The sequence below is a fragment of the Borostomias antarcticus genome (genome assembly GCF_949987555.1).
Source record: "Borostomias antarcticus genome assembly, chromosome: 14".
Taxonomy (NCBI): domain Eukaryota; kingdom Metazoa; phylum Chordata; class Actinopteri; order Stomiiformes; family Stomiidae; genus Borostomias; species Borostomias antarcticus.
The window spans coordinates 11765850-11779800 of NC_140247.1; the positions used below are offsets into that span (position 1 = coordinate 11765850).

The 13951-nt window shown below is 45.8% G+C and overlaps 1 protein-coding gene across 1 annotated transcript; it reads left to right on the forward strand.

Annotated features, from left to right (window-relative positions):
* Positions 1-2061: 2061 nt before the first annotated feature.
* On the forward strand, positions 2062-13604 carry LOC311317375 (tripartite motif-containing protein 16; the record flags this gene model as incomplete). Its single annotated transcript, XM_084448458.1, has 4 exons — positions 2062-2116; positions 10859-10921; positions 11518-11657; positions 13200-13604. The coding sequence occupies 4 exons, from the start codon at positions 2062-2064 to the stop codon at positions 13602-13604; spliced, it is 663 nt and encodes a 220-aa protein (XP_084304584.1).
* Between the last annotated feature and the right edge of the window lie 347 nt (positions 13605-13951).

The window sequence follows — 13951 nt, forward strand, 5'->3', positions numbered from 1 at the left end:
TTAGGCCTGTCATTCTCACCCTGTAAATCTCCGCATTCCAGTAGGCCTATGGCTTAGGGAAGACATTAAATCATGAGATTTAACCAGGTAGCATAACTGTTATGACTATGAACACTGAGATTTACCTTTTCCATGTAAATGCCACGTCCATACAGCTCCGTGCTTTACAGCTGCGGTACACGCTGCACATTACATTTCTGAGGTAAAGAGCGCTTCACTGTGAGCAAATGTCATCGCTTTGTTTCATTAAGAGTTCCAGGGTCATTTTCCTAGACGCCAAAGACAGGCCACCATGTTCCCGCTCCAGCCCAAATTCACATGGACCAAACCCCCCCCTTACCCCTGCCCCCCCCCCACCTCCAGGAAAGTGAGAGGAGAGGGAGCACCTGCCTTGTCAATCAGCTGCTGACAGGCACCCAATCAGAGTCAAAGGCACGACAAGGGGAAGGATTACTGGGGCCGGAGAAGCATCGCAACGCTCCCTCAGATCACTGCAGAAGGAGATAGATACTCCACCCTATGAGACGATTCTATTGTAGGCTACCATGACGGGCGGTACTGTCCTGCAGCGTGTCATGTTAATCTCAAGGGGCTCTCCGTAAATAAACTTGACATAACTTTACATGTGAAACAGTAAAAAAAATAAAAAAAATAAAATACTATTCCGTGTCATACATTACAACGCTGTGGGTCGGTTCTACAGTATACTGCTGCATAGCCCCTCGACACCGTCGCCACGATGAACGGTAAGGACATAATAATACACTTTAGTCTGCTCACTGACAGTAGGCTATGAAGCTGTGGCTGGGTAAATTTATTAGCAGCACGCTCTGGTTTCATCTTATGGAGGAGGGTGCTAAGCGAGCAGTTACACTTCATTAACATTCCTCTACCAGATAGCTTATGTCTCCAAACACAGTGGCCCCCATGAAACCATGTTCCGTGACAGGAAGCTATTTCCTATTGTGAGACACAAATAGAGACATGTTTCAATGACGGGGGAGGCTGCTTAACTCCGAGGAAGCGAGGCCAGTTGCACCTAAATCATATGACTGCTGGGAGGCCCTTCCTCAATCACCAATTAGACGTCCTCCGGAGCTGTGGCCCTTGAGGGGTAGGAACTAAAGCATTCTTGTCTCAGGAGACTCAGTTTAGACATCACCACCAGTTTCTCCACAGAGAACTGCATCCCTACCTCAGGATGACAGATTATGGGAAATTTAGCAATGATTTATTGCGTTACTGTTGTACACAACCTGTACATCCCATACTCACACTGCTTACAGTAGCTCGGGACAAGTGTAGATTGTTCATCGTTCATCAAAATTCATTTATAAATCCATAGGTTTTTAAAATGTATTTTAACCTCAATGCTTCTCACTTCTGTGTATTGAGTGTTGTGTATTTTACTGCTGAGAAACCAATTTCCCCCGCTGGGGGACAAATAAAGTTTTACTACTAGTACTACTTCTGAGGTCAAAGTTTAATTGCAAACCAGTCAAGTCCAACTAGGTGGTGTTGCGTTGGTTACATAACACAGTACACACATCCTAAAAGACATGCTGAGCTCACATGGTGTTCTGAAGAAGTTTCTAGAAACACGCCAGCAATGTGAGCACAGCCTCTGACCCCCACCAGAGTGTAGAGTCCAGGGTCCTCTTTCTCTCTCGGTCCTCACCCCTTTAATTTTCTATTTTTGTCCAGTCTTCCCCGTATACTGTTACGTTTGTTATACCTGTGTTTGTAACGTGTGTGACTTGTATGTGTGTATGTTTTTCAAAATGTGATTTGCGTGCGTACGACACGTCACTTCGGCATCTGCTCACCTCATAGCCATCTCTGTGTTCTCTAGAAGGGATCGCTGGTTTCAGTTGGAGTTTCAGATGTCAGGACCAACCCTTCGGTTCTAACCAAACCTCACCCACGCCCCTCCCGTCTCCCCAAACCTGGGCCCCTCCTGGCCTGTGCCCCTCACCCCCTCCCCAGTTTTTTGGGAAAGAAATAAGAGAGTTCATCCGAGAGGGGGACAGTCACTGTCTTTGCCGGAGATCCCAGAGTACTATGCCCAACAACACGGCTAACACCAACGGAATCATGCACGAGCCTAGGAAAGCAGGTAGGAGGAAATCTTCGCTTGACAATCTCTGAGCTTGCTGATCTGCTACCCTGTACGCAAGGGATAATACAATACTCTTCTGCTTGATCTGTCATTTGAATATTATTTAAATTCAGATAAAGCTGTCAAATTTACAGCCAGTTTAGCTGTTAAAATTGACTTGATATTCCAAAAACCACCCCCACATCCTTTGGAATAGATTTTCCCTTTAAATAGAATTTCAGACTTATTCTCATTTGGGAGATTTATCAATAAAATCCCATTAATTAAAAATCATGATGGAAATAAAACATTTTCCCACTCAAATACAATTTCTGAATTCAATTCCCAACTGTTTTCATACTTTAATTGGTTATAATATCAATGTAAGCAGCTAGCTCCCCGTGGAAAGGTACCTTGATTGTCTTCATGACAATGAAGCTTGACCTTGCTGACCACACATCAGTCTCCTTCAGCGTCCAGGAGTGAATTCAGCTGGGATAGAATTAGAATTTTAGAATGCTAGCATTTTAGACCCCAGCGTTGTCCTCTCATTCTGTCTCTATTTCTGTCTCTCTCGGACTGTCTGTCTCTCTCTCTATCTGTCTCTTGCTCTCTCTCTGTCTCTCACTCTTCTCTCTCTGTCTCTTGCTCTCTTTCTGTCTCTTCTCTCTATCTGTCTGTCTGTCTGTGTCTCTCTATCCTCTCTCTGTCTGTCTCTCTACCTCTCTCTCTCTGTCTCCTCTCTCTATCCTCTCTCTCTCTCTGTCTCCTCTCTCTCTCCCTCTCTCCTCTCTCTCTCTCTCTCTCTCTGTCTCCTCTCTCTCTCTCTCTCCTCTCTCTCAGTGATACAGTGACAGTAGGGAATGTCTTGGTACCATCAAACTGTTGCCACGGCAGTTGCAAAAGGCTGGGCCCAACATGCATAATTGTGTACTTGCATTCATACTTATATTAATACATACTGTAAATGTGGACACCAAGGAAATAACTTCCAAGAGTTTGCGGAATTTATTACTGATTCATTCCAACATGTTGTTTATCGGTTGTTAAATTTGCATCATGCTCATCATCAACAGCACCCTTTTTGGCTGCCAAACATCTCTCTCCACCCAATGTGGTGCCAAGTATCTCACACTCATCTGTCATCCCAACAGTCAACGCATGATTGATGGTTTGCTTTGCAAAATCATCTGGGAACTCTCAGTTGAAACTGTTGGGAAAAGGGCAGGGACTTTCAAAAAATACTTGGCAGGTGATTGGATGAGCCATCTGTCTATCACCTGTCTATCACATGCTAACTCTGTCAGCACACCTAAACCAGTAGAGTGTAGCTGTTTGTATTTCCTTATAAAACACTGATTGCTGTCGTTTTCTGATCAGGCACAAACTGACCTCTATGGAGAGTGTCCAGACTGATTTGTGAGAGAAACAGAATGTGAGCTCTTGAGATCAGGGTGGTACAGATCACTATGTACTTAAATTTGAACTCCCTGTTATTGCCACATCAGATCACAAGTAGTTCATCAGTCTGTCATCATCCCTCTCCTCCCTCAAATTTATGTGTGATGCTCTGCTCAGGATCCATCTGGATCTTTCCTGACCCCCACCCACCCCCCCTCCCCCCTCCCCAAATTGTCTAGCCAACTCCCAGGGCTGCCCCGGTCTCACTATACCCAGGTCCTCCACTGGCTTTCATTTTAATGAGGTGTGAAAAGTTCTGAAGTAATTCAAGTCCCTGGCCGTGAGCCGGTCCCCTCATTTGTATTTACGGCTGTTAGAATCGCATATTTATGGCTGTTAGTCATTATGTGAAGATGATGGTTATCCGGGCCTGAATGCAGTTCATCAAAATGTTTCACTCACTTCAAAATGAGCAAGTTTATTAAATTTCTTTCTGTTACTAATTGCTATTGAACATCACAGAAAAATAGTTTTGCTTTACTGAGTGGTCCTCATTCACACCCAGGGAAGGGTAGAAATATATATCACATTAACGCTCATGTAATTATATCTTATTCTAGATACTGCAGCGGGATGCTCCGTTTTCGGTCATGGACGTCTCTGTGTCCATCTGATGCTTTTTCCACCCTTCTCCATTTCATGTGCGCCCTCGCCAATGCACGCTCCTCTCCATCCCACCTCCGATCTCACTATCGCTGACCCATCTGACCCTCGGTCAGACGCGCCGAACCCGATCTCCCTCTCGCCAAGGGGGGTAGTATGGTCCATTGACTCTTCCGTCCAAAGAAAACAGCTTATTTTCTGCGGCGTCAGAGAGATCATAATCCATGATGTCCTTGGATGGTGGATTAGTCTGCTCAATATCCCTCTTACACTGATATCTATCTGTCCTTAGGGTGTCCCAACTCACACGCCAGTCCCCTGTCAACCCATCAATCTCTATCTGTTTACCTGACTGCGTTTATCCATTTGTGGATCTGTGTGGGGCTTTGACGTTGATCCATGGGCGTGGATGGATCTCAACTAGGGCTTAGTCTCCACAGGGACCCCCTGATCTCTGACTGGTGCGCCCCCCTCTCAATCCTCCCCCCGCTCGCTCATCACAACATAGCTAAACATTTCTCACTCCAAGGTGACTTGGGAGTTGTTTACATACACTGGCTGGGGTGCACCCTCTTCAGTCGAGGATCAGCCAGTGCTAGAATCCGTCAACATGTTCAACGTGGCTTTTTACTTTATGAATCTGTCCAACTCTTCTCTCACTTTGACTCTCATCTCTGTTTATGACTAATCTCTCGTTTATGACTCCCCTGAAACTGCCCTGATGACACCTTACATCACTGCCTTAAGATCTCGTAATCTACCCCTACTTCATTACCCAACTCTCCCTCTCTCTTTCCTTGGGTGTCCCTCCCTCTCCTGCTGCCCTTATAAGGGATGATTCCCAGAGAGTATGTGGGGGACAGATGACCGATGATGTAACCTGTCATCGTCCCTTTTTCGAACTACCGCGGGTGCCCAAGAACCTGCCTGACATCACCTCCCAGGCCTCCCTTCTCTGCGCGGTACCCCCGTCTCATGACCAGCGTAATGTCCAGTAATGTCCAGTAATGTAGTAGCGTAGCATATGTTGTATTATACATTGTGTTTTTTTAAGGTCACACACTGAGTTATTCAGGACATGATGGACTTGATCCAATCTTAAAAGTGTTCTGTAATCCTTAGATTATCTGGGATCAGAAGCTTCAGTTGTGTCCGGCTAATTGCTCTGCATACCCAGTGAATTATCTAATTACTACTTTTAGTAAACAGGCTTAAGGTGGGGTGAATGCAGGACGACAGCCCCTCACATACTGTAGCTGTAATTGATAAATGTTTTGATTCTATGATTTTTAATTAGTCTCCTAATGACACGGAGTAAAGCCTTGAATACACTAGAAGACTTTCACAATTTTAACAGATTATGAAATGACTGGGAGTATACACTAGACGACAGGCTTCTGATGATTTTTGTATGACAGCTGAAAAACTGGGTATCGCACATTTAACGACTGGATCAACGAGTGACAAGTTTACACTACATGATTACGTCCAGAATCTGCTCAAAAATATCAAACATGTTTGATATGCTCCGACTCGCATCGGGAGAAGTCTGTTCTCATCATACACTTGCCGATTTAAATCTGTACCCCTCATACAATTACAGATTTCTGTGCCAAATTGCCACTCCGACTACCCCCAACTAGTGCAGACTGCTGCCGACTAGGACAGACTCGGCAGGATTGTGAATCGTGTATAAAATCGGGCGTAATATCTTGTAGTGTATCCTCAGCTTAAGTCAAACCTTTTACGGCTCCACATGGAAGCCAGAGCACAAAAGGTAGTCGAAGGTGTTGGGGTTCAGAGGTCACTCAACCGCTGGCCTGGGGGGGTGGGGGGGATTGTTGCACGTCCCACACTCGGACCGTCAGCCAGGAGTGATGCTTTCTCTCCCGCGGCTCGCCTAGATTTCTGCCGATGTGGCAGCAAGGGGTCCTTTTTCCCCCACATTGTCATGCTCCGAACAGCTACCTCCAGGCACAGCGAGGAGAGTGTGGAGGCAGGGGAGTTGCGTTGCGGGCTCCAGAGAGCCCGACTAAAAAAGCGGATTGCCCTCTCCTCACGCCCACGTGTTGGCAGAGCCGAGATGATCAATGACCAGCTGTCCTCTGAAAGGCCTTCATTGGGATCAGCGGCTGCCTTGCTTTCCTACAATGGTGCACCCTGTCGGCTAGAAGCAATAGCCTGTTCTTTCTCGCACCCTCCCATCCCTCCAAACACTCAGCTATCGAGTGACATCCTCAAACACACACACACACACGTTTTTTGCCATACAGAAGCACAGTGAAGATGGATGAGGAACTGGAAACGCCCACTCCGTCTCTCTTTTACACGTGTTCAGTTGAGAGGGTTAATATGCGCGGGCGTGTGTGTGTATGCGTAGCCCACGCGTGTGTGAAAGATATGTATGCGAGTCGCCAGAGATGAAAATTATCTTATAAAACTGGTGTGTCTCATGGAAGTCTCCGGAGTCCCTTTCCTAGGGAGAGCTTGTTGGCAGTTGATGTGCCTCTGAGCGATATGCAACATGGTACTGTAGGCCGACAGCACCTGTTCACTCTTAGCACATATTTGATCTTGAGACTAATTCAGACTTCAGGCAATTAAGATGTCACCAGGAGCACGATTACAACTTTTCCATAACCAACGCACGGTATTCTGTCAGATCACATAACACAAGCCTAACAAAAATCATTCCATGCAACCACGCGGTTTATGTCTAACCGACGATGAGAGATGAAATAATCAAGGGACATTCACATTAACGTAGAGAGGCTAGCCTATATTGAAACCCCGCACGTTTTGACAGTGATGAGTCGTGTGAGTTTGGTAAAATATACAGTTTCTCTCCAGAATATTACGTCGAATCGCTGCGTTCCGCGTGTGCCACTTCGCCGCTCAAGCTGGTGTTCCGAGGGCGTATCGGCGGTTCAAAATCGAAAGAATGACAGGTCGTAGCAGCAAATGAGAGACGCTAGCCCAGGTTAGATGGGCGGGGAATATCTATGATTGGGTAGCTGGTTTCTATTTACTCCGATTCCGGTGTAGAGCCCGCCTATCACACGCGTGGCTCCGGTCCCTAGAGCCTGCCTACTACTTTCCTTGACCGGCTTCGAAAAAGCCCAGTGCTACAGTAATAGCCTACATGGCCATGCAATCTGTTTGCGAACAAGTTATCGTCGAATAAATGGCCGGTTGACAGAATTGTTACAGTTGTCTGTCCGCTATCCATCATGGAAGATCCAGTCCAGCTGTTGAACTCATTCATAATATTGTTTTATTGACTTTTGTACTACGATAGACGACTGACTCTGTACAACTTGAATGTTATTTAATCGCACTGCCTTTATCAAGGATGCAGTCACTCATGATTAGATGGGATATGTAGGCCTAGATGAATAGGTAGAGTGAGTAAGAGGACAATAACATCTCCATGTAGTGGGCAAACAAGTCCATGCATCTGTGTGGTCTAAAGTCCTATAATGAATGTTGAAATACAGACATATCTAGCTCTACTAAACACCTCAAGCGCTACTCTCTGCAGATGTAGAAAGTACACGGTTTCTGAGTAAACTTGTCTGAGACTATACTGAGACACCAAGCATTGTTTTGGATGTAAAAATCGAAATGTACTTGTCAATGGAAAAATGCATTGGAAAGGCGCCCCTTTAATGGTGAATTCTGGTACTACGGGGGACTGACAGACTCACTCACTCACGACGTGACACCGGCCAACCTCAAGTCCCCCCCCCTTCTGTTGCTGGGTGGGGGACAATAAAGTGAACCTTTAGGCTATAATATTGTTATCACAGCAGCGCGGATTGAGATTGAACAATTAGAGATTGAAATAAAAGTAGGCCATCTTTTTTTTTTTTTTTTGGTCACAAAAATACATTATTTTAAAAGCAAGGAATGCGCACCAGACATGGGACACAAACAGGGATGGAAATGTATTTGTTGGTGACTTTTGGCGTTTCTGTTGCATTTTAACAGCTGCACCCTAACTCACAACATTCTACTAGCCAAGAAAAATAGGCCTACCCTTGATTTCTGTAGCTCAAACTCCTGTTTGATATGCTCTGGCGGCAGACCCAGCGCACACCTGATTAATCACTTAATCCAATCATATTGGACAGGAAATAAAGAAGCCAAGTGACTTTCAGGAAGTAGTGAAGCTGGTGCACAGAGCCTATAGACCCCAGGCTAAACCAAATAGGCCCCAGGCTAATCGCGACAGTCGTTACTGATTGGTGTCGCAGGGATTCCTGCGAAACCAATGAATTGCCAGTATTTGAGTACCAGATTTTTGCATGAAGTGTCCCAGACCCATAGAGAGATCTGCAGCATGCTGTAACGTATTTAGAATAGCTTACGTAGTGTATGAGCGAAAGAACTCTCATGGTTCTGCCGTTGAGACTATACCATATGTGATGAAAGGGGTAGAAGTGGAACTGGCAAAAAACGAAACAGTAATTTGAGCTGTCCCCCATCCAAGACTCGGGTGACCGGTGGCGACTTTGACAGATAGGTCAAAGTAAAAGACCCCAGAGGCGATGACGAACTTACTGACGAGGGAAACAACGGCTAGAAGAGAATCCTTTACCAAAAAAGAAGTATACTTGAAGTTTATTTTCCCAAGTATACTTAAGTATACCTCAAGTTTATTTTTAAGTATACTTTAAGTAGAAGTATTATAACTACTAGTACACTTGTGAAATAAACTTGAGGTAAACTTAAGTATACTTGGGAAATTAAACCAAGTATACTTGCACACTAAAAGTGAACTCAATTGGCCTACTTTCAAGTATACTTAGGTAAACTCCAAGTGTACTTTAAGTATATTTAAGTGTACTATAAGTATAGTTGACTTGTACTATTCCTATACTTAAAGGAGTAGTAAAGGGAAAATGCATGTTTAGCCCTGTTTTAAGGTTACTTATGATCATATACAATGGTTCAGATCAAAACGTTGACAAAACTAGCACTTTTGAGAAAGTCTGATAATTGCTCTATCACCGTTTAGGTCATACAATGGATGTGGGTGGGCACCGTGAAAAATCATTCAAAAACATGTTAAACTCTCAATTTCAAAGACAAGAAACTCACCAAGGTGTTAGTTGGCGTTCTGACATATAATTCGCCATAAAGTAATATTCTAGTTCATCTGGAAAGGCTTTTTTAAATATTTAGCATAGAACTATTTAGTCGCAGCACATACGTGTGCAAACTTCTGCAAACTAGGTAACCTAGCAACATAAACAATAACAATAGCTACCGTAAGTAGTTCCGCTTCCTGAATCCCCTCTGCGGATTGATCTACACATCTACAACGGTCGCTTCAATACAAGTCAATGGATTTCATAAACTGATCAATGAAACCCTACAGGATTCATACTTTGCGGCAAATTTGATGTCAGAACACCAACGGACACCAATTACCCCCTCGGTGAGCTTCTTGTCTTTGAAATCGAGAGTTTAACATGTTTTTGAAAGATTTTTCAAGGTGCACATCCATTGTATGACCTAAACGGTGGTAGAGCAATTATCAGACTTTCTCAAAAGTGCTAGTTTTGTCAACGTTTTGATCTGAACCATTGTATATGATCATAAGTAACCTTAAAACAGGGATAAACGTGCATTTTCCCTTTACTACTCCTTTAAAGTATACCATTCATATACTCAGATTATATTATGTATATACACTATTCTTATACTTACATTACACTATTCTCATACTCTAGTTATACTTAAAGTGCACTCTTCATATACTTTACATATACTTAAAGTACACTCCTCTTATACTTACAATATACTTGAATTACACTTATATTTAGAATATACTACTGTTATACTCAATTGACACTTGAATTGTACTAGTCTCATATTTAAAGTATACCATTCATATACTCAAATGACATTACGTTTATACTTAAAGTACACCATTCTTCTACTTAATGCGGTAGGTATAAACATGTCGACAACAGCGGTAATGGCATGAAACACAAATGTATTCTTAGAATTGGCTGTCCCCGGTGTCAGACTGTGATGTGTGTCCTTTGCCAACGTAAGTTTAGGCGGCATGCTTTCAAGCCGTAACCCAAACCTCGTTTGGAATGGACACATGGCATGATTCACAGTACGGGGAAAGACTCAGCATAGCACACATACTCGTGCATGTGATCTGTGGTGTAAGAACTTTGGGAGAAGGGGAGAGGAGGGTGACAGCGTGGCATGAGCATTGATGGAGGTACAAGGACTATAGGAGAGGACAAGAGGAGGGAGAAATCAGATGGGGGGACATGATACCGATATGCGACGGTGATGACAATCTTCTCGAAAGACCCTTCAATAAAGAAAAAAAACACTTTAAACATGCGTTGTTGTAGTGAAAATAAATAAACACATGGGCCTAAAACAAATAAACAAATAAATAACAATAAAAAAAGATCAATGAATCTCCAACACTAGCCTATTACACCGACTAAATAATGTCTCTTTTTTTGCAGGAAGAAAGGCCAAGGCTGCTGCTGCAGGTAATAAACCCAATACTGTTTCCTCTAGTGAAGTCCTATTCCCTGAGGACAATGGCATAAAAACCAACCCCATGGATTACATGTAGACAGGTGGTGTCATTTAAACTGGATTACCCAATCAGCCATTATAATGGGTTCTCTCTCTCCCACCCCCCTCTCCACACAGAGAAGCCACCTGTGTATGAGCCGAATATTCCTGAACCGAACACCAGGGCTGACCTGATGAAATGTAAGGCCGTGGATTTGTCCTTCTAGCCTACCACTTGGGGGCTCTCTTTCGAAATGTGTTTGATGATAGATCTCGCTTGCCCCAACACTGTGGTGTTGAGAAGCACAGTGCGTGACCTGGCTTATAGTGATTCTGTCAGAATACTGCACATATTTCTATAATCTCACAATTATAGGCTCCTCCCCCGTGACAAGGCCACGCCTCCCTGCTCATCTCTTCACTGTTTACGTTTTAGAAAGCGAACACCAGTACTTTTAAATCTAACTATCTAACGGCCTCTCATTCTCACACACACACACACACACACACACACACACACACACACACACACACACACACACACACACACACACACACACACACACACACACATTCACACACCAATGGCAGCAGCTGCCATGCAAGGTGCTAGCCTGCTCATTGGGAGCAATTTGGTGTTCAGTGTCTTGCCCAAGGACGCTTTACATGTGGACAGGAGGAGGCAGGATTCAAACCGCCGACCCTACGGTCATTGGATGACCCGCTCTACCTCCTGAGCTACAGCCACGCCCCCCCCCTCAGAGAAGCAGAGCTGATTCTCCTCTCTCCACCCCCAGACTGGCTCCCCCTGTGTCTGGATGACAAGACTGCACAGAAGCTGCTGTGGCTCTCGGAGGGCGGGGCCAAGGTGTCCCGCATGTCGGAGGAGGTGTGTCCATACCCCAACAGACCTGAGAGATATGAGCATTCTCCACAGGTGGGTCTACCTGCTGACTGGCTGCACACGCGCGCGCGCGCACACACACACACACACACACACACACACACACACACACACACACACACACACACACACACACACACACACACACACACACACACACACAGAGCACCAGTCACTACCGACGACATTGTGCAGGATTTGGGAATCGTCACTAACGTGCCAGTTGTCGTGCCTGCTAGGGCTGATTGATTCGATTCACAATGTTCAATCAATTTGATTCAATATCGATTCGGTTAGTGTTACTAAAACCTTTTTTTTTTCTGTAACCTTAATTACATGACTGTCAAGTTATGCAACACATCAATACTAGGGCTGGGTATCGATACTGATTTCCAAAAATGAATGAATGAATGAACTATTCATTCCTTCCTTCATTTGATTCAGAATTGATGAATTGATTGTTTTAACCCAGCCCTAGTGCCTGCTGTCTGTTGTGACTTTGCTCTTATCTGGTAATTATTCTTCCTTCTTGGAGAACTCGTGAAACACACTTTATTCACTCCCGTCAGGGTGCACTCTACTGCGCGTGTACAACTTCTCTAGCTGTAGACGTCCTTCCGATCCAAGTGCCTCCAAGTTTCCTAAACATTACATCTCCCTTCAACCAAAAAAATGAGCAAATGTTTAGGACTTTTATTGTGAAAGGCACTTGGATGGTCGAGTTAATCGAAGCCCATCTCCTCTCTTGTCCGTGGATCTCTCCTCCTCCCTCTCTCCTCCTCCCTCTCTTCTCCTCCTCCCTCTCTCCCCTCCTCCCTCTCTTCTCCTCCCCCTCTCTCCTCCTCCCTCTCTTCTCCTCCTCCCTCTCTTCTCCTCCCTCTCTCCTCCTCCCTCTCTCTTCTCCCCCCCTCTTCTCCTCCCTCTCTCCTCCTCCCCCTCTCTCCTCCTCCCTCTCTCTCCCTCTTCTCCTCCCTCTCTCTCCTCCTCCCTCTCTCTTCTCCTCCCCCTCTCTCCTCCTCCCCCTCTTCTCCTTCCTCTCTTCTCCTCCCCCTCTTCTCCTTCCTCTCACTCTTCTCCTCCCTCTCTTCTCCTCCCTCTCTCTCCTCCTCCCCCTCTCTCCTCCTCCTCCCCTCCTCCCTCTCTCCTCCTCCTCCCCCTCTTCTCCTCCCTCTCTTCTCCTCCCTCTCTTCTCCTCCCTCTCTCTCCTCCTCCCCCTCTCCTCCTCCCCCTCTCTTCTCCTCCCCCTCTCTCCTCCTCTTCTCCTCCCTCTCTCCTCCTCCCCCTCTTTCCTCCTCCCCCTCTCTCCTCCTCCCTCTCTCCTCCTCCCCCTCTTCTCCTCCCCCTCTTCTCCTCCCCCTCTCTTCTCCTCCCCCTCTCTCCTCCTCCCACTCTCTCCTCCTCCCACTCTCTCCTCCTCTTCTCCCTCTCTCCTCCTCCCTCTCTCTCCTCCTCCCCCTCTCTCCTCCTCCCTCTCTCTCCTCCTCCTCCTCTCTTCTCCTCCCCATCTCTCCTCCTCCCCCTCTCTCCTCCTCCCCCTCTCTTCTCCTTCCTCTCTCCTCCTCCCCCTCTATGCAGGTGCTGTGTAAGGAGGGCCTGGTGGGGATGCGGGGGTACTGGGAGGTGGACTACGACGGCTGGGTGGTCATCGGGGCCACCAACGAGAACACGGGGCGCAAGGGCTCGGACGGCCCGTGCGGGCTGGGGGAGAACGAGTATTCGTGGGGCGTGGGCTGGGCGGGCTCCTGCTACCACGCCTGGCACGACGGGGTCAACGTGGAGGTCAAGATGCCCCAGTGCCACACCATAGGCGTGTACCTCGACCAGCCCGCCGGCATCTTAAGGTTCTTCTTGGTGGAGGGAGAGGCGGAGAAGGAAGTGCAACCGCTGCACAAGTTCAAAACCAAAACAAAGGACAAGCTCATACCGGGTTTCTGGATCGGCAGAAACTCCTTCTGCTGGCTCCGGAAGAAAGATCAGTAGCAGGGAGGATGCAGGGTCGAAGGAGAGCATTGTGGGAAGGGTGGTGTGAGGTAAGGGAGAGAGGATTTGAGAGCTTATGCAAATGAATTGAGGCAGTGAACAAGGAGTATTCTGCAACATCAAATCGCTATTGATTCAAATTGATTTTAGTTGCTGTTGCATGAGGAAAATTTTCTTTGCTATACTTTACCTGACTACAATTGTCACTATTTATTGTGTTGTCATATTAGTTTTACTCCATAGAATTTAATATCTAGTTCTTTTGTTACGTACTGTACAGCACTCCTGTAGGCAATATATGTTAGTTCTTGAGTGTGATTTCAGAAGCTGTGTAATTTTATATCTAA